Source organism: Vicia villosa, linkage group LG7 (genome assembly GCF_029867415.1).
Source record: "Vicia villosa cultivar HV-30 ecotype Madison, WI linkage group LG7, Vvil1.0, whole genome shotgun sequence".
Taxonomy (NCBI): Eukaryota; Viridiplantae; Streptophyta; class Magnoliopsida; order Fabales; family Fabaceae; genus Vicia; species Vicia villosa.
Window position 1 is genome coordinate 100,146,802 of NC_081186.1, and position 27,876 is coordinate 100,174,677.

Below are 27,876 nucleotides of genomic sequence, written 5' to 3' on the forward strand. Positions count from 1 at the left end.
TCAATTTTTAAACTATGAGGGAGTTCTAATACTTTTTGGAAACCTCAAAGTGTCCTCTACAAGCCACTTTGGAACATATTTTTCATTTGGGGATTTTATCTTGATCATATCCTCTCTGACAGAAAACTGCTTTTGGGGGATGCCTGAAAAGGACCTGTAATCTTTTGCACTGTATCTCTCAAATGAATCATTTCTAGCCCTGGCTTGTGAGAGACAAATTTGTAGATAATCCAATTTCCTTCAACATAGGCTTTGAGTGGAGAATTTTTGATGTTCCATGTGAAAGTTATGCCCAGTCAAAGTTGGGTTGACTTTCTCCTAAGAAACCCTAATTTGAACCTTTGTGTATTTGTTCATCTCTGAGTTTCTATTAATGGAATCATGATCAATCTTTGATCAAATGATGGTTATACTTCACATACTAGATGTTGACCAAAATTGGGAAGCTTTGACTATGCTCTAGTGATGGTTGACTTTTAGGTCAAACCAGTTGACTGTGGATCCTCTAGACTGTGGAGTGAGTGGTCTTTGGGACTGAACCCTGAGCTTTGCATCATTGTGAATGGAATATGGGAGGGCAAATTTTGGGGTATGACAAAAGTAAATGACATAAAATAAATGACAAAGTAAAATGGAGATTTTTTTTATTAATTGTAGAAAAACTTTCTCGTGAAAGAGTTCATAATTAGGTATTTATCACGCACATCCATAGGTCAGTAATACGTTGTTCTACTCGCCTATTAATATTACCATCACTCATATCTACTTTCAATCTTAACACTTTAAGATCAATTCATTACCCAATAAATGATATATCAAACTATCAACCAACAAAGAGCTTTAAGTTCCATCAATTATAAAGCAGCAGGACTCCACACTGATCCCTACTACAGTATTTGTGGATATTGAGTCTAACCATATCTTTAGCTGATAGTATCCAATAGATGATTATCTAAGATCTAAGAATGACAATCACCTCTCTATGTCAACTCACACCATAAAAACGAGTTTTAGGTAGCAAAGCTAAAACAAGCATTAATATTAAAGAGTCATCGATATTAAAACATGAGTAAAATTACATAGAACACCGTGAACTATTTAGTACATGAATATAATGAGTACATCTAAACTTCAACAAAACAAACATTAATATTAAAGTAGAATGAATATGCATTAAAGAGAAAGAGACTGTGTGGTGATTTCATAGTTCACATAGTATAGTTGAGTTTTTTTTCAATGGTTTTTCAGCACTAGAAATGTGACGGAAAGTTGAAAAATTAGTTAAAAAATGAATAAAATAGTGAAAACTAATTGTCAATATTCATGACTAGAGTTTCAAAAACAAATGCTCAGCATGTTGTCACCCATAGGTGACCAGAAGCATTGATACAGAATGTGGCCACCTAAGCCACACAAGAACAAAAAACAATAAACGCATATCAATAGTTTTGGTTTGACGAGCACATATGAATATGTTTTGGTTGGAAATAATGGACCGATAACGTCCTTTTCAACTGTCCACCGTTCTGAGCTTCCGAAGACCTGAACAAATCATCTATTTCCAGTCAGACACAAGCTAAAAAATAATGCTACATTCTAATCCTTGAGTTGTAGTTTTAAAATTAAGGTTGCATGAAATGAGGCAAAATTTCAAAAAACCATCAAGTATATTGAGAGATAGTTTGATTAAATACAAAACTAAATAGTACATGTAAATTTTATATAGCTCTAGGAGACCTCCAAACCATGTAAAACATCCAATCATTCATAAAAGAGTATTAAAAGACATGAATAGAGAGTTTAAAAAAAAAAACAAATGATTCAAAGATAAAAGATATTATATAAAGCGAGGTCTAAAACATTATTACCATGGTTAGTCTTTTTTGATGGTACAAGAAAAGACCTCAATTGAACCATCCAAGCGGTGCCAAACATGGGCCTGGAAAATTATTGGGGAAGCATCTTGTCTTTTTGCCTTAAAGGTAATATAAAAGATTCTAGGGCTACCATGGGTTGACTTGACAACATCAACAAAAACAAATTCTGGATCCTAGATGAATAAGAAAATTACAACATTAATAATAATAGTAATAAAATTGATGAATGAGTTTTGGAATGGTTTGAAACCTGTATATTTTTCTTGTAATTGTTGAACTTTTTCAAAGCAAATTTACAATATTCATTGAGACTAGGGCGAATTGATTTGTCTATGCGAAGGGGCCGGATACCACCACAGTTGCCTCGTGGAGGGCCAACAGTAAGATCATATATCTGTTATAGAGATGTGAATGACAAAATTAATCATTAAAATTATTAATAAAAAATAATCATGTAAGTTAAAGAGAGATATATACACTTTGGTTTCGAGTGATTCTGTCATATTCAGCCTTGGCAATTCTCCTTTGCTTTCGTTTTTCTCTATCAGCCACAAATTGTTTTTTTCTAGCAGCTTTTTTACTGGAGTTTCTATCTGATTTCGGCGGCGAGCCTCTTTTAACATCATCCACAAGATCAGCTTCAACATGATTCCGTTTCGATTTCAGCCGCCTACCTCTTTCAACACTGCTTTCCGGCTCCATCGATATCAAAGAATCACAAATCACGTCATGGCTCTTACGAGTACTATTCTCCTAATTTATAATCAGTCACCCAGCCCATAACATAACAAACCCTATAAAATACTATCACTTTTAAATCCATATCTCAAATATATCATATAATTCTTTTTTTTTTGGTTACAAAATATATCATATAATTCTATAATAACACTTAACCAATTATTTTTAACTCATTTCTTACCTTATTCAAAATCCAATATAAATACAACTTTTCAAATAACAAATAAAATTCAATTAACAAAAAATCGTTACAAAAAATTTTCCCTCATCAATTAAATCGGATATATACATATTTAGAATATTTAAACCGATCAAGAAAACTGGCATGGGCAGAGAGCTCGGTAGGTGTTTACCTACCGCTCGGCAAGATCCCCTTACCCAAGTTGACCTTGACGGTTACACATATACAAAAGGTATGTTTCCGTTAGGGGAGTTATGATCCCTTAAATAGGTGATGGCGGAGGTTACGGATTTTGGCCATTAATGGAGGGAATCCAAGGTTGGCTCCATCAATGCTGCCAATTTTGTGATCATAAATATATGCAAGTAATTTGGACCGAATTGTGATGAAATAACATCGCCGTATTTCACGAACAATATTAGATATTCATTCAATGTAACTAAGCTATTGTCTTACTATCCAAGAGAGTGATAGGAATTCAGATGACAAGTGTTGTGAATTCTGAATTCAAACTGCTAAAGAAAGTCCATTTGTCTTAACTCTTATGCTATCAAATTTTGTGAGTCAAGAACCCGCCAACTGATCTGTGGCCAAGGATTTGAATCTGCGGTGCCCATGATGGAATAACCATTTGTCACTTCGTTCCTCGGTTAGTGCTTTTATAGGACCAATTTCCATTTCTAAGAAACTATTAATGAGAATCCCATCAACAAAGCGGAATTTTTTAACACGCTCGAGTAAGAATTTGTAAGCTTGAATCGATCTATCTTGAGTAGGAGCATAGAGATCTCTCCCGTGGAGTGGTACGCAGCCTGGTATTTTGATTGGTCCTGTTAAATCTCTGTACTCACATGATGCTTCATCATCCAACTTAGGCAAATAAAGGCTCAAAGACAGTGTAGTAGCTGCTCCAGGATAGTATATATAGGACAACAAGTTGAATTCCTTAGCAAAGTCTAGTGCTTCAACTGCAAAAGAATCAACTATCAAAGCAACAAGGGGTATCCTTATAGCCAATGACTTCAAAGCCTGATGTATATATGGCAACGAGTGAGAGACTGTGAGCTGGAGTTGCGTTTCTAAGGTAGTCCCTTGTGAAAGAAGATCCTTAGGGTGTACGGGATTAAGAAAAGTGTAGTTGATGTTTGATGGAAGAGTTTGAAGAATGGTTTTTGAGGAAGTTGGGGGAGAACCAAGGGTGGGAATGAGACATGTGACATGAAGATATGAGTGAAGCTTAACAAGCAGCTTTGAGAATTGAAGAATAGGAACCAAGTGGCTATAGCCAACACCAGGAACAACTGCAATGTTCATTGTTTTCTCCATGGAAGTTTGTGTTCAAGTTCATAGCTTTATGAGAGGTATGTAGAATATGTCAATTGGAAAAGTAGAATTATGCATCTACTACAACATCTATATTAACTATATGCTTGTACATTTTAAGAAATGATGAGTACGAACCATTCAAGCTACAAGGAAAAGATATGAAACATAATGTTTTCTGACCCACTCCAATGTTTGTTGCCATAAAATAAAAGGCACATTATAAACTAAGTAAAGTTTTAACAAAAGCATCTGTATTGATTCACTCATGAGCAACTACAAGCACTTGTTTACCAACGTTGCGACCACTAAAAAGGCCAACCAAAGCTGCAGGACCATTCTCAAGACCCTCAGCTATGTCTTCCACATACACAATCTTTCCTTCTCTTATAAGAGGCAAAACAAACTCCAAAAATCTTGTATAAAGGTGATAGTATTCAAATACACCAAATTCGTTACACCTTCAGGTTCAGCAAGATTGTACTGTGAAATCATTCCACAGACGGGTATGCGACCATGGACTCTCATATTCAGAAGCACAGCATCAAGTGTCTTTCCTCCAACATTCTCAAAGTAAATGTCAATACCTTCTGGAAAGTATCTGATTTGCATAAATTAATATCCGTTAGTCATTAGTATCTCCTGTTACTAATCTGTAAGCATAAGCACTAATTCAACACTGATACATAGACATAAATGCAAGTGACAGTGATGTTAGTGTCGATGCTAAGTAAATAACTATACTTTAATGTCAAAAAAACAAATTGAACTATAAATCTATCACAAAGCTGTTAAAAACATACCTTTTCAAAGCTGCATTGAGGTTTGGTTCTTCTTTGTAATTAAAGGCTTCATCATATCCAAATTTATTCTTCAACAGATCTACCTTTTCTTTAGTTCCAGCACTTCCAACAACATAGCAACCGTGCAATTTAGCGAATTGGCCAACAAGTTGACCAACAGCACCAGAGGCAGCTGAAACAAAAACATTCTCTCCTTTCTTAGGACTTCCTACTTCAAAGAAACCAGCATAAGCAGTCATTCCGGGCATACCTGTACTCAAACAAAAACACAACATATGTCAAAAGACACAACACAATGACAAAATAACATAATATAAGCTGAAATTATTGAATACATACCGAGAATTCCGGTATAGTAAGAAAGTGGAACATCAGTATGCTCAATTTTGAAAAGTATTTGAGCTGCAGGGATCAAGCTGTACTCTTCCCATTTAGTCATACCCCAAACTAAATCATTTTTCTTATAATCTGGATCTCTAGATTCTATAACTTTAGACACTCCAAGTCCTGTCATAGGCTGCAATTACTCAATACTTGAGATTATTTTAACATAGTAATAGTGAATGTGTAATAAGAATTGATGAAAGAGATAGTATAATAACATACCGAACCAGGGGTGAGAGCACCAAGTCCTGCAGTAGAATCCTTGGTCATGAGAATCCGCATGTAAGGATCACAAGACAAGTATAGATTTTTGAGCAGAACAAGATCGTTGGAAGCTTCTGGAATGTTAAGAGTTATGGTACTGTCAACTATGGTCATGTCTGATTCTTTAGGGAAACCAGTAACATAGTCTGTGAGAATCACTTGTTTGTTCCTCACTTGTGCCATGTTTGGAATTGTGTAACAGATGTGTTCCCTGTTGATTGTGTTGTTGTGTAGTGTGGTGTGGTGTTTGTGTTGTGCTTTCTTGCTGTGTAGTGTATGTAAGAGTCATGTACACGGTACGCATGTACCTCCGATGATACTGGCCACACATTGTTATGTATGTTTACCTAACCAATTTTTATTGGTAACGACAAAGTCCTATAAAACAACGTATGACATAATATAAATAACAAGTGGAAAAAAAAAAGTGACGAGTCATATTTTCATAAAACCCACAGCAGCCAATGTTTTCTCTCTTGAAGTGGAGATCAAATGCAAATAATTGAGGTCGACTTAAGTTTTCGAATAACTTTTGATCATATGATAAATGTTGAGAATGTAATTCTATGTGTCAAAACTGTGATGTATGTCGAAATAGTTTAGTGTGTCGAAGTTGTATAGTTGTCGAAATGTCGAAGGGGTTAGTCTCGACAGGAATTTTGTCTTAGTCTTATTTTGCAATGTTAACAGAATTACGTTATTTGAGAATTTGATTAAGGAACAAGCAAACTCAACCTATAAATAGGGAGTTACCTTATTATTGTAACCAATGCAGTTGCATAATTGAGAATAAGCTTCAATTTAAAGGCAAAGAAAAATTCTGCAGAAATATTCTCTTCTTCTTCCTCTTTCGTTAAAACCCTAATTCCATTTCTACCCCAATTCATTTTTTCTTTTCTTCTTTCATTATTATTGTGCAACAAAACCATCTTGTAACCGAGGTGTGGCTGATTCACTCGATGAAGAATGACGAACAAGAGAAGAAATCAATCGGTGTGATTGATTCTTGTTCATCAAGATTGATTCAAAATTCTTCATAGTTTTGGTTTAATTCCAACATCTGGTATCTAGAGCACTGGATGTGCGATTCTTGGAATGCATGGCAGGATGATGCATCCAATAAACCATTCGAATGAGCATTTTTCAACGAGTCTCTCAATTCTAAAGTGTTAGAATTACGAGAATTAGTGTAAGCAGATGAAGGTTGTTTTTTGTTATCAAGATCTTTGGGATCTTGTGAAGGAATGAGTAACACTGGTTGTAGAAAACACGGCGGATAAACAAAAGGTTGCATACAAAGAATTGAAGAAGAAAGATTTTAAAGTCATCTTTATAATTCATTAATGTGTTTATCCAGATAATTTCGAAAGGTTGAGTGATGTTGAATCAGGAAAAAAACATGGAAAATTCTGGGGAAAAATCGTTTGGAGACGCTGAGAAGTTGAAATAGGTGAGGTTACAAACTCATAATAGAACATATGAATTGCTTCATATGCAAGAAAGTGGAAGTCTAATTGATTTCTTCACTAGGGTTACTATTACACTTGGATTTTCAGTTAGGAGGAAGTCAACAGAGAATATCAAAATGATAAGACATTTGTTTTTAGAAGACATTAATGAAGTGTTTTAAAGAACAATGATGATGAAGCATGAACAAAGCGTCAATCAAGGTGTCGACGAAGAGAAACATGGTTTGGAGAAATCTCAGGAACAGATCCACAAGATCAGGATCATCTGGAATCATGTCCAGAATCTCGCAAAGGGAAGTCAATAGGACCCTCTCTACAACAAATATATCAGCCGAATGAACCACAAAGGGTTAAAGACTTAGTATTTTTACAAGTTCAAGAGACATTTGCGAGTAACGTCGACAACGCGTTAGACGGTTACTCTCAAAAGTTCGTGGGACAATTCAAATCAGTTATAAGTCAACATGGGTTGTGAACAGAGAGAACCATGGGTGACATGTAAGCACACTAGTGGGAACTTGAAGACCAAACGTGGATTGAAGCATATTGCTCCCATATTGGAGAAAATTGTTGTCGACGGTTATTTTGTAAATAGAATAAATAGCAGACTCATACATTGTAACAAAGGTTGCAAAATTTCATATATACTCTCCTTACCACTAAAGTATCCAAGTCACAGAGCGAAATAGTGTGTGAGAAACATGTATGTGTCTGCATCCAATGTTTTCATTGCTTTCTTGTTTCCTTAATTGCAACATTTGTTTTTACCTACTTTCAATTTTAATCTTGTTTAATATCGTTTACTGCATTTTATCTTGTCATTTATTGTAACTCAACTTCATTTAAATTTTGTTTCTACAATGTTATTGTAAAAATGACATTTGCATTCAATTCACAACAAAGTGTGTTCATACAAATCATTTGCACAAAATTTTTTGAATATTTTTCGAGATAATCTCACTTACTTTTTAAACTCGTGATTGGTTACCAAAAACAACCGTAAATAGTTACGAAACTGATTAATCAAATCAAGGTATGTGGAGAAATGTTAACATCAAAATCATTTGTTATAAAGATCTTGAGGTCATTGGTTCCAAAATTCATTCACGTGGTAGTAGCCATAGAATAATCAAAATATTTATCAACATTGACAAAGGAAGAGCTTCATGGGGCACTTGAATCTCATGAACATAGAATGGCTGAAAGAGTTGCAGGCAAGTCGAAAAGTGATGTGGCTCTGCATGCGCGGTCAGCAAGAGAAAATAAGGGCAAAGGAAAATGGTTCGAAAATAAAAGTAGATGAGTCTACATCAATTCGACTAGTAAAGGAAACCCAAAAGATGAAAATTCATAGAATAAAAGAAGACCATCATAAAAAAGCAACCAAAGAGGTGGTGTTGCAGGAAGAGGAAGAGGTGGTGGTCGAAAACCTAAAAAAAGTCATATTCAGTGTTTTAATTGTCAGAATTATGGACACTGCTCTAGTGATTATCCTTATAATTAAAAAAATCAAGAAAATGATGCAAAGCTTGCAAAGCATGAAGAACAAGAGATGTTGATGATGTTAACAAAAAATGAAGAAAAATTCACGGACTACTTGGATCCAGGATGCTCATCACTCATGACTGGTAGGAAAGATTGATTTGTCAACATAAAACCTTCGATAAACAACATGGTCAAATTTGCAAATGACAATACTCTAGCCGCTGAAGGTATTTGTGATGTTCTGATTATGAGGAAAGATTGCAAAAGATCAAATATTTCCATTGTATTATATATACCAGACATGAAAGGTAATTTTCTTAGTATAGGGAACTTGGTCAAATATTTTTTTTATTGATGGAGATTTAAAAATATAAATAAAAGTATAAGCTCGTTTATTAGACTTATTAAACAAACTATAAATAGTTGAATTTAAATAATGAATAAATTTAAATAATGAATTTAAAAATTTAAATAAAAGTATAAGTTCGTTTATCAGCAATATTGTGACCGCAATTGCGGTTGCAAAACGCAATTTAGAACTATGAATATAGGATCAGTGGGTTGAATGTCCTGTAGATGGTGTATAACGATACTCTTTGAATATAGTTGTTGTGAAATCCTTGTCATCAGGTAAGAAAATCTTGTTTTGAAGTACAAACCATTGGTGAAACAATAAACAAGATCAATTTTTTGGATCAGTCTTACATTTCCTAATTAGATTTTGTCTCTGTTTGGTTGTAGTGTAGTACTGTTAAGTTATGTGAGGAAATGCTGGAACTAGAAATGACACCTCAAAGTATAAACAGTTTCTTCTTGACAGCAAGAAACTCACAAGAGTTAGAAAAAACGGTAAAATAAGAAGAAAACAATAATGATTGGTTATAAGTGTTATTTTTTCCTCTCTCTTTAAAACAAGATTACAAGAATAACAAATAACCTTCTCACTCTAAATTATGATTTGCAGTATGCAATGATGAGAGACTAGTATGTTATTTATAATAAAACTTAACATACTAACTAATGGGCTTTTTCACAAGGCTCGTTACACAAGCTAACTTAACAAATTAGGGTTTAAACACTAAAACCTAATTTAGCATGCTAACAACCCTGGCATCTTCGACACCTGATAGACTCATCTTCGACTACAACATGCACATTTTGACACCAGCTACCCTTCAACCATACTAAAGTTTGATCCAATATCTCACACATGGGTTTTCATTTAACACTTTGATAGCTTAGCAAAAAATATTGAAGTTTCTTCTAATATAATACTAACGACATTTTTTTCCAGTGATGACATACAACACCCATGTCATTTAACATACACGATTTGATAGCTTAACAAAAAAAAATTGAAAGTGTCTTCCAATTATACTAACACCATTCTTTTTATATTTTCAGTGATGGAAAACAACCCATGGCGCTGGTCTAAGTCTATAATATATGTACAAACAATCAATCCTAATTGTTATTGACCAATATATGTACACAACCACTTTATTTAACAATCCTTCGTAAACCAAAACACTGTTACTTCCATCTTCTTGAGCAATCATGCCATATCCACCATCAGACCAACAAGTTCCTCAAGAGTTATGAACTATCTAGAATATAATTACTCCGCCTTCAACACTTCGTTCTCCAAAGCCCACAATTAATGATGCATGACTTTCTAACATTTTATTAACACGCGTCGTGTTTACATTTTCTCTTTTGTATACAGATATCTCTTATACAGAAAATATAGACACGACACGTGGCAATAAAATGTTAGAAAGTCATGTATTATTAATTGTGAGTTTTGGAGAGCGAAGTATTGAAAGCAAAATAATTAGATTCTAGATATTTCATAACTCGTGGGGAGCTAAATGGTGTGACAATGGATATGGCCTAATAGCTCAGATGCAAGTGGGGAACCTATGATGGATGGGTTTTGATTTATTAACGATGTAAGGATTGTAATAAAGTGGTTATCAATACATATATTGATTAATAACAGTTAGGATTGATTGTTTGTATATGTCAATTTTATGATTAATTATTATAGACTTATAACAACATCATTGGTTTGTTTTCCATCACTGAAACTATTAAAAAGAATGGTGTTAGTATAAAATTGTAAGACAGTTTTAAGTTTTTTTTTGTTAAGCTATGACGTGTGCATCTTAAATGACATGTGTGTTGTATGTTATCACTGAAATATTAAAAAGATACTGTTAGTATTAAATTGGAAAACACTGTGAATTTTTTTTGCTAAACTATCAAAAGTGTGTAGGTTAAATGCAATATGCCATCATTTGTGATGTATGCCATCACTGAAACTATATATTAGCACTAATACAATATCTCAACCTACTTATATTCTTAAGCATTTAGCGCAATTTCTTTTATGTTCCTATTTTCGAAGATACACATCAGTAAATATTTTTTTATCAAAATTTAATTTTTTTCGATAGTACATCTAGGAAAACATAGATATTTTTGAAAAACGCACATGATGCTTAAGAATCCCAAGAACCTCCATGGAGTGGAATAAGAGATTCTTTTAAATTGAAAGATATTTTAAATTTAACGGATTTTAGTATTGAGATACACACCTTATAAAAACCAATGAAAATTGCACACTTTTAAAGATCTGGTTAGGAAATATATAAGACCCAAAAAATTGATCTGGTTTATTGTTGAATATCACTGTACACCATCTGGAGATCATTCAACACACTGATGCTATTCCTACTTAGACACCACTCTACAAAACAGACATGTAATGCTTTGATAATAATTCTAACCGAAAGTCAGAAAATCATGATCAAGCAAATATAGAGAAGAGAGACTATACCTTCCTTGATTGAGACATCGTGTTGCTCGGGCAGCAACGTGTTTCCTATACATTGTAATATCGGAAATATCAGTCGGAAAGTGGTTCCAAAACTTGTTATTTTGCGGATATGATTTTCACTTGTACTTTAAACAAGTTTAGTAGTCGCTTGCTAAAATTCTTTCACTCCTTTTTGCGATAGTTCTCATTAACTTGGCCATTATTTGAGACTTCCTTTTCACTTTTGTTTCACATATTTGAGTACTTGACAAGGAAGTACCAAATAATGATTAAAGTGAAATTGTTAAAAGTAAAAATCAAATATAAATAAGATGAAAACAAGGATTAAGAAAAAACTAAACTATCATTAAAATCAAAACAAAACATTAAAAAAATAAACAAAAGTCACTTAATCATTTAAACGGATGGTAAAAGCATTTGTAATAGAGATACATGAAGCGAAAGACGAAAGTGATATTAAAAAAACCTTATGTGTTTATCGAAGGATTCAATATTGTGCTCTATTGTGAAGAAGAGTAGAAGAATAGTCGATAAAAAAGGCACACAATTGAAAGAGAGAATAGTTTTAGGGAGAGATAAAAAAGGCACAAAATTGCATGACTTTACTATTCTATAACTCTCTGTAACTTTGGGCAATTTAATGGAGGATTGAGTAATTAAAATATTTTATTTTTAGAGAGAGAATAATTGCTTTAGAGAGATAGGAGTCGTCAAAGTTACAAAAAGTCACCCTAATCCAAAGTCACCAAAACCCTTTCCCTTTTATTATCCATTTGTGGGTGATAGTTTGTTGTGTATTGACAGCATAGGAATCATTGTCTGCGATCAACCACTATAGCCAGTACAGTCATTGCTGAAGCCTTGCGACAGAAAATTCCTTATGCAGCTAAGGAAGTTCAAATGGATTGGAACAAAACTGCAACCGCATTATCATTAGAGCAAGTTTTTCAACAAGACTCTTATGTGCAAGCTAGCCTTCAATGCTTTTATTGGTTGGGAAACTTTTTTGCACTGCTTTTTTTCTTTCCGTAAAACATATGCACATTTTCAATTGATATTAATTTGAAGCAACATAGTGTACAAATGTCATCCAAGGCCTATGGTGGGTTCTAAACTTAAGGATACATGTTTTTGAGAAGTTCAAAATGTGTAGTCATACAGTCAAACTAGTAAAGGACTAGTACATCCTTACCTTATAGGTTAGGTGAAATCATTTATCGTATATATGCATACTTTTGTTTTTATTGATGTTATAGATCTTTTTAGCAACTATGTGTTTGGCCAGACACATTTCATTCTAAGATGTATTTAGAAATAAATTTGTGTGGAATATCGACATATAATTTATAACTAACGTGACTTCAATTTATTATTCTCAACATAAACTTCCCAAAAGATCAGTTATATAAATATTATTTTAAATCAAACATGTTTAACTATTAAATTCTTATTTGTTATGCTATTATTAAAAAGATGCATTTTGTTGATATATGTAATATCGACCAATTTATTTAAACATTTCTTCCAACCATATTGTCATATACTTTTACAATTTCAGAATTCCTCACATTCCGATGTAAATTTCAATTTGTCATAATGTTATTGTTGCTCGCTTACTGTCATGCCTTGCGCACCGGCAACCACTTATTAAGACCTCAAAGATTACATGTCAACCTGTTTGTACTTGATTTGTCTCCGAACCACGTCGTACCGGAAGAGACGCTAAAAATTATGTTTAATTTTCGAATAAGGTGACATGTTAAATAACACATGCGATAGACATGTATAGTTGAGATTAAAAAAAGTATTAGTTAAACTAAATTTTTTTCATAGCTTTTTAAAAGATTAAAAAAAATTAATTTAAAATAATAAAAGTAAAAAATATATAAATTTGAAGTCATAGTGATAAAATATAAACAAGTTTTTTATTGATGCGGATTTAAAAATATAAATAAAAGTATAAACTCTTTTATTAGACTTATTAAATAAACTATAAATAGTTGAATTTAAATAATGAATAAATTTTTATTATTTAATAACAAATCATTTGAAATTTTTTGAATTTAAATCACCACTTAAACAATTTTTAATCTCCTTTTTCCTAACAGAATGGGAATTAAGACTTAAAAACAAAAAAGATACTAATATATTCAAGTTGTGTTCCCAACATTAGAGGATTTCTAACCGGCAGTATCTGATGAAGCTGGATCGATTTGTAAACATAAGTATCAATATATGATTTTGTCACTGCCAATCTAAACTCAAAATTTTAGAATTTTTCAGATACAAATTTTTTTAGATGATAAGTCATTTGCAAGTGCCAATTATTAATTTATAATAACTAATCATACTTGCATGGATTATGGCTAGTCCCTCCACTTCAATATTGTGGAAATGGCCCCACCTTGTTATCTTATGTTTTTCTCTCTCCAATATTGAAAACATAGTTTTACTTTTACACAGAGGCGGAGCTATAGCCCAGCTAGCCCGGGCACGCGCCCGGGCTCAGCCTTTATTTTCTTTGTATTCTTCCCAATTTAATAGCCAAATTTTAGATAAAATCAGGGGCAAAATTAGTAAAAATAGGGTGTAAAAATTAAAATAAATGAATAATCAGTGGTGTAAAGTTTTTGCCCAGGCTTTCTAAAATTTCTGGCTCCGCCACTGCTTTTACATGTGATTAATACTCAAGAGAGTCAAATGTAATCTTTATATTTTTATTTGTAACCTTCTTCGTCTAATTTTGAAAAATTTCTGATATTCTATTTTTTTAAAATTTGTCGAAGTTTTTTTTGCTTATTCACTCATTTCTCTATATACTCACTCAACAGTTGACATTAAGAGTTGGTCTTTTGATAAAGTCAAATTGACTCCAATTTTTTTGAGAATATGACAGATGATGACGATCCCAAGAGATGTATATTAGATAACCTATTTTTAAAGGCGAAAATAACACTTATTAGAAAGCGAACATGTATGTACGCTTCTATCAGTTGACAAAATTTTGTGGTGTGTCGTCACTAAGGGACCATATATCCCTAACGGTCTTAATGACGTCGTTAAACATCTAAAAGATTGGACAGATGCTAAAACCAAAAAGGATTCATATGATTTGAAAGCGAGAATCATACTTATCTTCGCTTTAAGCGCGAAAGTATTCTACTCAATTTCACATCATGCGAGTGCCAAAGGTATGTGAGACGCTCTCTAAACTTTCTATGAGGGAACATAAGATATCAAGGATTTTAAGATCAACATGTTAACAGAGGAATTCAAACTATTTCGTATGAAACTTGGGGAATCCGTGAATTCCATGCAAACTAGATTCCTCCATTTAATCAACAAAATAAGTAACTTGGATAAAACCTTTTCTAACAAAGATTGCGCTAACAAAATATTGAGATTTATGTGCACGGAGTGGCAACCAAAGGTTACCCGTATAAATAATCTAAGGATCTTGATACTTTGAATATTATAAAGTCGTTTTGGAATTTAGCTAAGCATGAAAATGAACTGAAACGATTCATCGAACCTAAGTGGTACTATTGATCATTTTGTTTTCCCCCGCAACACCTTCCTGCAAGTTTTATCTATGTGCCTACAGTGGCTCAGAATAGGCAAGTGATCCTAATGACAGGTGCTCCACATGGAGCTCTAAGAAGTATAACTTGGTGACTCGCTCAAGAATAGAGGCAGAATATCATGCCTTGACTCATACAACCTGTTATTTTCTATGGCTCGATTCTCTTCTTTAAGAACTCCATGTTTCATTTATGTGTCCTACCCTTTTGTGCGACAACCTGAGTGCATTTCTTCTTTCTCACAATTCAATCCTTCATGCTCGCATTAAACACATTGGATTGGACATTCACTTTGTACGTGAACATATCATAAATAAAAAAGACTGATATAAAAGTAAATAGACAAAAATTAGACCCATATAAAATCTCATAAGTAAAAAGACAATTAAAATCATTTGAATTCCCTCTTTTATTGCTACTTAATAATAGAGGTTCTAACCACAATAAATAAATAAATTATAGATTATAGATATATGATCATAATGATTTTGCACAATAAACTAGACCAATAATTTGGTTCAAGTTCTCATTCATGTATCTCAAAACCTTAATCCTTGGTGAAACTAGTTTTATCAGAAGCATGAACATGTACTAAATTCTGCACGAACATGTACTAAAATCTTCATCACAACTAGATAATTCAATCTCCTTAAATAAATTATCTAGTGAACAATTCTTTTAGGTCCACTTTTAAAGCCTGTGGTTAGTATTGAATTATCTCTTAGGTTTGACTAAATATTGTAAGATAAATAAAAACAATTAAGGACAATAGTGATTGAATATTTTAACATTTTAAACATTTTAACATTTTAGCAAAAAGTTTGTTGAAATTGACGAGAAGAGACCTATATTGGATGGTATTCATTTTAATGGCATTAAAAGAGAGGAAAGAGAGGAAATTGAAAAACCTTTTACGGAAAGTGAAATAAGAGATGCGATTTGGAGTTGTGGGGGAGACAAAAGTCCGGGTCCGGATGGGTACTCTTTTCTATTTTTTAAGAAGTGTTGGTTTATTCTTAAAGAAGATTTTGTTAGATTCTTCGAGTACTTCTATTCCGGTCGAGTGCTTTCAAAAGTAATCATTTCCTCTTTTTTGACTTTGGTGCCTAAATCTTCTAATCCTTTATGTTTGGATGATTATAGACTCATTTGTTTAGTGGGTTGTTTGTACAAGGTGGTAGCTAAACTTTTGGCCGGTAGATTGAAAGGGATTCTTCATTCGATTGTTTCTTCTTGTCAAAGTGCTTTTGTCCCCGGTAGACATATGTTGGATGGGGTTTTAGTGGCTAATGAGGTGGTGGACTATGCTAGAAAGGAGGAAAAAAATTGTCTTCTTTTTAAGGTGGATTTCGAAAAGGCTTATGATAAAGTAAATTGGAAGTATCTTAAGTATATGATGGAGAGAATGGGTTTCGGGTGTAGATGGTTGAAGTGGATGGAGTTGTTGGTTTTCAATAGTAGGATGTCGGTTCTAGTTAATGGAAGTCCTACTAAAGAGTTCGAAGTGTGTTGTGGTTTGAGACAAGGTGATCCTTTGTCTCCTTTCCTTTTTGTTCTAGTGGCGGAAGGTTTATCGGGATTGGTGAGACAATCCATTGATGGGGGCGGTTACGATAGATTTGTTATTAAGGGCTCTTGTGGGATTGACATTCTTCAATTTGCGGATGATACTCTTATCGTGGGGGAAGGATCTTGGAAGCAAGTTTGGGCTATTAAAGCAATTCTTAGTGCTTTTGAATTGGTTTCGGGCCTTGGCATAAATTATCACAAGAGCAAGTTGATAGGTATTAATACCAACCCTTCTTTTATGGCGGCGGCGGCGTACTTTCTTTCGTGCAAGATTGAAGAAAGTAACTTTGTTTTTCTTGGAATTCCTATTGGGTCTAATCCTAGAAAAGAAGGAACGTGGACTCCTCTTTTAAATAAAATGAAGAAAAGATTAGGCGGGTGGAAGAATAGGTACCTTAACTTGGGAGGTAGGATCACTCTTTTAAAGTCCATTTTAAGTTCTTTGACCATTTTTATGATGTCTTTTTATAAGATGCCCTCTAAGGTGGTAAAAGAATTTACTAGAATCCAAAGCAATTTTTTGTGGGGAGGGGTGGAGGATAGGAGGAGGATTCATTGGGTGAGTTGGAAGAAAGTCACTCTTCCTTTTGATAAAGGTGGATTGGGAGTGAAAAATATTTTGGCCTTTAATCTTGCTCTTCTAAACAAGTGGAGGTGGAGAATTCTTCAAGGCGACTCATCGCTTTGGGTTAATGTGTTGAGAGCTAGGTATGGGGACTTATCTAACATTATTTACGGTGGAGGTATTCGAAGTAAATTTTCCTCTTTTTCTTCCTTTTGGTGGAAAGATATTGTTGATATTGGAAAGAAGGCTTTTAAGGACCCAATTGCTAATTGTTGTCGGTTTGCGGTTTCTAATGGTTTTTCTTCTCCTTTTTGGGAGGCTTGTTGGTTGGATGGTGACCCTTTAAGGTTTGCATACCCGGAGCTTTATGACATTTCTCTCTTAAAAGGTGTTTCGATTGGGGCGATGGGAGGATGGATTGATGGTAAGTGGAGTTGGGGGGACCTTGGCCTATCCGTGACGCGCTTAGTGGAGGGAGGGTGGTTGGATAATTTCTTAGAGCTTCGGGACCGTTTGGAACTCTCTTTAGTTCCGACGGTTGACTCCGGAAAAGATAAGGTTAAGTGGTGTGGAGGAGTGGGAGGTGATTTCTCGGTGGCGTCGTGTTATGATTTCTATGCGAAAGAGTTTACTCCTTTCGGTCCTTTTAACAAACATGATACGGCATATAGATTTTTGTGGAAGACGGAAGTTCCTTTAAAAATCAAGGCTTTTGGTTGGAGACTTTTCCAAGATAGAATCCCTTCGAAGGAGCTTTTGGTTTTTAGAGGTATTGATCTTCCTTTAGATAAAACTAGATGTACATTTTGTGATTATGACATGGAAAGTTCGAATCATTTATTTTTTGGGTGTAGAGTGGTTAAGGACATTTGGAGAGGTATTGCTTTTTGGGTGGGAAAGGGTGTGGACATGGAGGATGAGTGTCTTTCGAATTTTATGAATTGGCATTCTTTATTTTGGGAGCAAAGGGTAAAAGAAGGTAAATTGGATGTGGTGTGGCTTGCTACTACTTGGACCTTGTGGTTGACAAGGAATGGGGTTTATTTTAGGGAGGAAGGTTGGAGTTTGGATGATATTCTTTGGAACATTAAGAATCTAGTTTGGAAATGGTCCTTTTGTGAGAAAATTACCCATGCCAATTACTCCTTTTATGAGTTTAGTAGAGATCCTATTCTTTTTCTCTCATAATTGTAATTGGAGTGTAATTTTCCTTTTCTTTTGTGGGGTTGTTTAGTTTTTCTTCCCCTTTGTAAAAAGGTTGGAGAACCCTTAGTTCTCCATTTTATATATATCTCTTGCTTTCTAAAAAAAAAAATAGTGATTGAATAACCATAAACATAAATTGCTTGAATTGAAACTCATAAATTAGATTGCTAATGAGTTTTTGCGGTTATACATTCACAACAAATATTATATATGATTATTTCTAAGGATGAGAATTGTCACCATAACCTTTTAAACTTTTAAATGTATTTGATATTGGTTTTGTCTCTTCAAAAACAATATCAATGGAATAAAGTGATAACTCCGATGAAAAAGTTTTTAAATAAGAGGAGACGAATTTCTTCATCAAACGCTATAATAGATACTTAAAAAAAACATGTTCAGGCATTCTAATAAAGGATTGAAATTTTTTAGAAAATATTCACCGTCTTAAAGAGATCATAAGAAAAATGATGATGACATTACGTGCTACGAGTGTGGAAAATTCGGATATATTAGAACTACTTATTCAAGTATCATCAAATATCATAAAAAGAAAGACATGGAATTCTACAAGACAAAAAGAAAAAGCTCCAAAGACCGTAGTTCCTATATCTAGTGGGAAGAAGAGGATGAGATCTCCTCCTTAGATTATTTCTCAAACTCCGATGATGAGTGTGTCAATTTATGTTTAATGTCACGTAAGAAAGAGGAAACTTCATAGGTAAATACTTCTAAATCTGATGATGAATATTAGTGAATTGTCGCAAGTGTTTAATGATATATATGTGGATTTTATAAATGCGTTTAAAAAAAGTTATCTCAAACAAAATTGATTTAAAAATTTGAAAAGGAGATAAATAATTTTAATCGTGCTTTGGATTCTTAAGGAAACACATATATCTCTAGTTGATGAGCTTTATAATATTTTAGATAATTTAGTTGAGAAGGTAGATAAACTAGAGTGTGTTACTTTTCCATCTTTAAAACTTGAAATTGAAAATCTCAAAGGACAACTAACCCATGCTACTTTACTATCATGTACTTCTTCTAGCTCTTCAAGTGATAGAGGGATGGTTTTCAAGAAAAATCCTCATGTCACTAGGAGAAATAGAAAAAATATTTCATCTAAATCTATTTGTCATTATTGTGGTGATAAGGGTCACATTAGGCCTTGTTGTCATATTAGGAATGTTCAAGTATCTAATGGAAAAATGACATGGGTACCCAAGTGTTCCTCAACTAATCCCAAGGACCCAATTGAAATTGGACTCCTAGTTCTATCTATTGATATTTTACGCATGATTGTCTAGGAATATTAATGGATTCTCAATAGAGGATATGAATGTCTTTGAATAGTGTATCATTAAAGAGAGGATATGGATGGTTGGTTTGGAGGTGTTATGTTTGTGCATGTGTAGGGTGACCGGCAAAAACAGCCATGGCGCCGGTTCATCGGTGAAATTCAAAGAAAATGACTATTATATTAAGCATTCCAAAAAAAAGAAAATATTTTATAGAAAATTTAACATTTCAATTTTCGAGACATTAAATACGCAGATTACCGGGATAAACTTACTATTTTTAAAGTCTAAACCATTACCCTGAGGGCACTGGTTAGCATTTCCCTTATATTAACTGTCAAGGAAGATCATATGTTGGATCTTCAATTCCTTGATATTTTGGACACGGTCAAATACTAGGAACCTCTTTTATCAAAACAACACAAAAGGGTTTGCTAAAAGATGTTCTCTATGGATCTTGCATGAATTTGTTTCTGGTGGAAAAAATGGGTAAGATAATTAATATCAATAACCAAAAATATTTTCGGTATAAATAAAAATTTGATAGAAATAACCTTGAGCCCAATTGATCTTTTGCTGTTGTAATCCATCAAAGAGAATTTTTCCAAGTTTCCTTATGTTTCAAGCGTTTCATATGTTTTATTTAGATTTCCAATATCGTAAGAGAACTTATATAATGGATGTCCCTTAGATTTCACGCAGATCACTAATGGTGGATTCTTGAGCGATGATAACCTTTATATGGAAGACAAATATTTGTTTAAGGTCGTTGAATAAAAATAGTGAATAAAATCCTTAACTATCATCTCGGTTTTTAATAAAACCGAGGGGTCAGAGTAAAATAAAATGTTCCCAAAAATGATTATATTACCTAGAATATTACAAATACATTGTATGAAACAAATCTTCACAAAATATCAAATTGTTTATCCAGAATATTAAAATTACAGCATGAGCAGGCCGCATGCAATATTTGTTGCATACAATGTATTTTTAATATTCTGGGCAAACAATGTAACTATTTTTAGAAAAAAATATATTATTTTACTCTAACCCCTCGATTTTAAACCAAAACTGATGGGTTAGAGTAATATTTTTTTAAATGGTTACATTGTGTACCCAGAATATCAAAAATACATTGTATGCAATAAATTTTCATAGAATATCCAGATCGTTTACCCAGAATATAAAAAATGCAGCATGTCCAGGTCCCATACAAGGTGATAGAGATTCGTCTTGAATGTCAGGAATGCCCACCAAGATTGATTGTTGATGCTATGACTATCACTGCATTCGCTAGCGTATACAATTTGCATGCTTGGAATGCATCCAACTTCTAATCAAGTGTGTGCATCATAAAAAGGAAAATGTTTTGTCAGCACTTGCAATCCATCAGTAAAGACTTTTAGGAATAAATTATAGTTGTTCAAAACCTTAAACAACAACAACAAGAACACCATTATTTGAGATGAATTTTACAATATATATATATATATATATATATATATATATATATATATATATATATATATATATATATATATATATATATATATATATATATATGTTTTGTTCAAGGTAGAAGAACATTTTTTGCAAATTTGTAATCCATCCTAAAAAATGATGTATTCTATGGTGGGGAAACTTTAAATAAGATAGTATTAGGTTAAAATCTGTTCAGCGATTTTTTTATAGTAAAATCTGATTATTTTATCCAGGGCCGGCCCTGGGCCAGGGCAAACAGGCCCACGGCCTAGGGCCTCATAAAAAATTGGGGCCTCATATTAAATGGGTTCGGGCTTTAAAAATTACAAAATAAAATATTTATATATACAATATGGTGCAACAGTTAATACAAATCAAACTATACTGCGTTGGCTTGGTTCTATAACTTTAATTTGTTTTCAAAACCTGGCACCTGGTACAATTATAAACACATTTTGAAATATTTCAATTGTTTTCAAATACTGCTACGGTGCTACCTAGTACAATTATATGTAATTTTATTTTTCAATTGTTTTAAAAAAACCACCATATCTTATAATATTAAAATTAAATCATGGGCAGTGTGCTAAACAACCATGGTTATATTAAAAATTTATTATTATTAATACTTTTTAATATTAATATTATTTTTAACTAAATTATTATGATTAAATATATATATATATATATATATATATATATAATTAATAGATTTAAAATATTTTTGAAGAAGAATTATATATATTAAGAATTATATATATTGGGGTCCATTTTTATTATTTGTCCGGGGCCTCTAAAATGTCGGGACCGGCCCTGATTTTATCCCTCGGTTTATCAAAGAAACCGAAGGGTTAATTCATTTACTTTATAGTTATTAACAAATAAAAATATAAAACGCATTAGTTGAGATTCGAAACATCTCCTGAATGGTATTTCACCTTTGTATTTATAAAAACCGAGGTAATAACTTGTTTTTTTTTTAAATTATATATATATATATATATATATATATATATATATATATATATATATATATATATATATATATATATATATATATATATATATATATATATATATATATATATATATATATATATATATATATATATATATATATATATATATATATGGAGAGCCTTGGAATAAAACCTCGGCTTTTTTCTGGATGACGTAAAAGTTTTGTCATGAAAAACGTTATTTGTTGTAGTGAATAGAGGTTATTGAGGGTGGGTTTGTTGGTGATGCAGTTGTGCATATGTAGGGTAACCGGCAAAAACATGCATGGTGTCGGTTCATTCATGAAATTTGAAGAATATAAATTATGTATCACAAAAGAAAGGTTAGGTATGATGGGTTTGTTGGTGATGCGTTAGAAATTTTAACTCACTTTAATGTTCTTAATATAAAATTACATTTGTAAAATCAACAAGGAGCTAAAGACGAGTAAGTGTCACATGGATAAGTGTGATGGTCCCAAGTCTTATGACATTTGTCACCTTCACACTCCTCCTCAATGGTATCGCATAAGGGACCGAAGGCGTGGGAGTAGAGGCGCTAGTGGCAACTTGTATGCGACACTTGAGTACTTAGGCATGACATATCAGAGCTACTAGGCTACTAGTAGCATTATACGACACCGCTCTAGCGGCCAACCTTCAAATGGCTCGTGGCGGCAAGCTGTCACACACACACACGTATGTGAATGTAGCTCCAATTTTTTATTTTATTTATTCGAAAATTCTAATACTTCGTGTGATGTCTTGCAATACATGGTGAAAGGCATAAAGTTGCAAAACTTTGTGTGAAATATTGTTATATCTGGTAAAAGGGTATGTTTCATCAAGGGTTGCAACCTTGTGAAATAACACCATTTATCTTATAAATAGGCCATTTCAGATTTCAAAAACACAAAAAATAAATCTCTCCTCTTTAGTGTAAATTCCATATTTCTCTCTTCCATACATTCGAGTCTCCATCTATCTTATACAAACTCAAAGATATGCTACTATATCCCGAGTATTTACGCGCGTAGACTCTAAGACATCTTGATAGTGATTGAAATACAATTACGAAAATGTTCATATGCACAATTCCAGTCTTGATCAATTTAAAATACAATTATCATCTAACAGTTTAATAGTATCTCAAATAATTGCTATCGAGACTTTTGTTTCAAGCATCAAAGTGATGAGTAAGGACCTTGTCAAGTTGGATCATTTCGATGGAATAAACTTCACTCACTGGCAAGACAAGATGATATTCCTCCTATTCCTCCTATGAGTAAGGACCTTGTCAAGTTGGATCATTTCGATGGAATAAACTTCACTCACTGACGAACTAAAGAAAGAACGCAAGAAAAAAAGGAGGATGAATTGTTGTGTCGTTGACGCATTCTGAACACATTATATGGCCATCTCAATGATCTATACATAAAAAACTAATTAATAACAAAAATTTGGAAGGAACTCGAGTTCAAATATTGTGCTGAGGAGGACAGTTCTAAAATTTTTCTAATTTCAAAGTATTTTTTATTTTAAAATGTTAGATTCAAATCTCATTCTTGCAAAAGTGTGTGATTTACATGTTCTTGTAAATAAATTAAAGGTTGTTAAGATCGATATCCCTAAAGCTTTCCAAGTTGGATAAATTATTTAAAAATTGTCATCTTCATAGAAAAAGCTATAGGAATAATTTGCTTCATAATTTTGAAGACTTATCAATGTAGCAAATCCATAAACATCTTCGAATTGAGGGTAAGTCGAAATATAGAGAAACATTTGAGGTTGTTGGATATTGTAAGGCCAATGCAATGAGCGCAATAGCCTAGAAGAAACATTATGGCAAGAAAAACTATCTTAGACCTAAGAAGGAACAAAATAACTTCAAGATCTCTGATGGATCAAAGGGCCTCAAAGTAGGTTGTTATGTTTGTGGAAAACACAATCATTATTCTCAAGAGTGCAAGAATAACAAGTCCAAAAATGAGGCAAATACTGCTCAAGTAGATGATAACATAATTGCTACTATGAGTGAAATTATGGCGGTCAGAGGCAAGGTACAAGGATAATGATATGATACTTGTGCTACTTTACATGATTCCTATGATAAAAAGAATTCAAAACCTATTTTGAAGTCATTGATGGACAAGAGGTTCAAATGGGAAATGAAGAACGGTCGATGGTCGTTGGAATAAGAACTGTGGAACTCAACTTTACTAACGGAAAGAAAGCTATTTTTGTGAATGTACTTCATGTTCCCAACATGAATAGGAACCTTGTTAGTGGGAATATTTTGGGAAAATCAAGTGTTAAATTTGTGTATGAATCAGGAAAGTTAATCTTAACTCGTGTATTTATGGGAAATGGTTATTTCATTGAGGGAATAGTTAAGCTTTGTACTATTGAAAAAATTATTAATAAAGTTTCTATTTATGCTTATTTGATTGAATATGTTTCTTTATGGCATATTAAATTAGCACATATTGGGATAAGCACTATAAAAAGAATAATAAAATCTAGTTTAATTTCATGTGATGTTAATAATTTAAAAAATTGTGAAATATGTATTTAATCAAAGATGATTAAGAAACATTTCCATAGTGTAGAAATAAATACCAATTTGCTTGATCTTGTACATTGGATTTGTGGGAATTCATTGACATGTTAACCCGTGGGAAAATAGGTGTTTCCTTACTTTTATTGATGATTTCTCTAGATTTACAGATGTATATCTTTTAAAGCATAAAATGATGCTTTTAATGCATTTAAAATTTATAAAGCGAAAGTAGATAGTCAATTAAGTTGAAATGTGATAGGGGCGTGAATACTTTCTATTGATTTTGATGCATATTGTGAATAACATGGTGTTATACATGAATGCTTTGCACCTAGCACACCACTACAAAATGGTCTATCTAAAAGAAAGAATCAGACATATCAAGAAATGATAAATGTCATGTTAATGCAGTCTAAATTGTCGTTTAATTTATGAGCTAAAGCTTAATTATCTGCTTGTCATATAATGAATATAATTCTTTTGAAGAAAACCAATATTTCTCCATATGGGGTATGGAGAGGCATAACACAAAATATCATTTATTTTAGAGTGTGTGGCTTATTATAAGAACATGGATCCTAAAAAAACTAAGTTGGGTCCTTGAGGGATCAAATGTACTTTTGTAGGCTATGCACTTAACAGTAAAACATATAGACTTTTGAGTTTGGAGCCTAAGGTAATTATTGAATCATGAGACATGAAGTTCTTTAAGATCCTTATTAAAAGGGATAAGGAATCAGATTTTCCCATAAATGAAGAACCTCGTGAGGAAGTATAGCGCACTAAAATCTTCCAAAATACCAAAATTTGCAAGTTTAACAATCTTCGTGACTTTTATGTAGTGTAGCAAACGAAAATCTTCCAAAAGACCAAATTTTGCAAGTTTAAAAACTTCGTGACTTTTACGTAGTATATAGCACACGAAAATCTTCCAAGTTACCAATGTATGCATGTTTAATGAACTTTGTCACTTTAATATAGCATAGCACCCGAAAACCTTCCAAAATACCAAAATTTTCCGGCTATACGAACTTCTTGACATTTTTGGGATATAGTAGACAAAAAACACCCAAAATACCAATGTATGCAAGCTTAGCAAACTTCATGATATTTATATAGTATAGCAACGAAAATCTTCCAAAATACCAATGTATGCAAGTTTAATGATTTTCGTGAGTTTTATGTAGTATAGCACACAAAAATATTCCAAAATACCAAAATTTGCAAGTTTAACGAACTTCGTGACATATATGTAGTATAGCACACAAAAATATTCATAAATACCAGGGATTGCAAATTTAACAAATTTCGTGACTTCTATGTAGTATATCACACGAAAATCTTCCTAAACACCAAATTTTGCAAGTTTAACGAAACTCCGTGACCTTTATGTAGTATAGCACATGAAAATCTTCATAAATACCAAAGATTGCAAATTTAAAGAATTTCGAGACTTTTATGTATTAGCACACAAAAATCTTTCAAAATACAAAATTTTGCAAGTTTAATAAACTTCGTGACTTTTATGTAGTATAACACACGAAAACCTTCCAAAATACCAAATTTTGCAAGTTTAACGAACTTCGTGAGCTTTATAAAGTATAGCACATTAAAATATTCATAAATACAAAAGATACCAAATTTAACGAATTTGTGACTTTTATATAGTATAGCACACGATTATCTTCCAAAATACCAAATTTTGCAAGTTTAACGAACATCGTGACTTTTATGCAGTATAGCACACGAAAATCATCCAAAAAGACCAAATTTTGGAAGTTAAACGTACTTCTTGACTTTTCTGTATTATAGCACATGAAAATCTTCCAAAATATTAAAATTTGCAATTTTAACGAACTTTGTGACTTTTATGTAGTAAAACACAAAAATCTTCCAAAAGACCAAATATAGCCAATTTAACAAATTTTGTGACTTTTAGGTAGTATTGCACACGAAAATCTTCGAAAATACCAATGTATAGAAGGTTAGCGAACTTCGGGACTTTTATATACTATAGCACACAAAAATCTTCCAAAATTTCAATGTATACAAGTGTAACAAACCTTGTGACTTTTATGTATTATTGCACAAGAAAATCTTCCAAAATACAAAAATTTGCAAGTGTAACGAACTTCGTGACTTTTATGAAGTATAGCATACGAAAATCTTCCAAAATACCAAAATTTGAAAGTTTAACAAAATTGTGACTTTTATGTAGTGTAGCAAATGAAAATCTTCCAAAACACCAAAATTTGCAAGTTTAACAAACTTTTTGACTTTTACGTAGTATATAGCACACGAAAAGCTTCCAAAATACCAATGTATGTAAGTTCAGCAAACTTGATGACATTTATGTAGTATAGCACACGAAAATCTTGCAAAATACCAATGTATGCAAGTTTAATGAACTTCGTGAGTTTTATATAGTATAGCCCACAAAAATATTCCAAAATACCAAAATTTGCAAGTTTAACAAACTTCATGACATTTATGTAGTATAGCATACAAAAATGTTCATAAATACCAAGGACTGAAAATTTTACGACTTTCGTGACTTCTATGTAGTATAGCGCACAAAAACCTTCCAAACTACCAAAATTTGCAAGTTTAACAATCTTCGTGACTTTTATGTAGTGTAGTAAACGAAAATCTTCCAAAAGACCAAATTTTGCAAGTTTAACAAACTTCGTGACTTTTTCGTAGTATATAGCACAAGAAAATCTTCCAAATTTCTAATGTATGCAAATTTAACGAACTTTCACTTTAATGTAGTATAGCTCCCGAAAATCTTCCAAAATAACAAAATTTTCCGGCTATACGAACTTCTTGACATTTTTGGGATATAGTAGACAAAAAACACCCAAAATACAAATGTATGCAAGTTTAATGATTTTCATGAGTTTTATGTAGTATAGCACACAAAAATATTCCAAAATACCAAAATTTGCAAGATTAACGAACTTTGTGACATGTATGTAGTATAGCACACGAAAATCTTCATAAATACCAAGGATTGTAAATTTAAAAAATTTCGTGACTTCTATGTAGTATATCACAAGAAAATCTTCACAAGCACCAAATTTTGCAAGTTTAATGAAACTTCATGACCTTTATGTAGTATAGCACATGAAAATCTTCATAAATACCAAAGATTGCAAATTTAAAGAATTTCGAGACTTTTATGTAGTATAACACGAAAATCTTCCAAAATACAAAATTTTGCAAGTTTAATGAACTTCGTG

The 27,876-nt window shown here is 32.6% G+C and overlaps 2 protein-coding genes and 1 pseudogene across 2 annotated transcripts; all 3 read right to left on the reverse strand.

Moving 5' to 3' along the window:
- Nucleotides 1-459: 459 nt before the first annotated feature.
- Nucleotides 460-4,097, reverse strand: LOC131616147 (uncharacterized). Its single transcript, XM_058887399.1, has 4 exons — nucleotides 2,355-4,097; nucleotides 2,128-2,271; nucleotides 1,869-2,050; nucleotides 460-1,542 (listed from the first exon to the last, which is right to left on the reverse strand). The coding sequence occupies exons 1-3, from the start codon at nucleotides 2,577-2,579 to the stop codon at nucleotides 1,874-1,876; spliced, it is 546 nt and encodes a 181-aa protein (XP_058743382.1). The 5' UTR covers nucleotides 2,580-4,097; the 3' UTR covers nucleotides 460-1,542; nucleotides 1,869-1,873.
- LOC131619825 (hydroquinone glucosyltransferase-like) lies at nucleotides 3,364-4,125 on the reverse strand. The gene has a single exon (XM_058890875.1). The coding sequence runs from the start codon at nucleotides 4,123-4,125 to the stop codon at nucleotides 3,364-3,366; it is 762 nt and encodes a 253-aa protein (XP_058746858.1).
- A 124-nt stretch (nucleotides 4,126-4,249) lies between these two features.
- On the reverse strand, nucleotides 4,250-5,893 carry LOC131616146 (2-alkenal reductase (NADP(+)-dependent)-like; annotated as a pseudogene).
- Nucleotides 5,894-27,876: the final 21,983 nt, after the last annotated feature.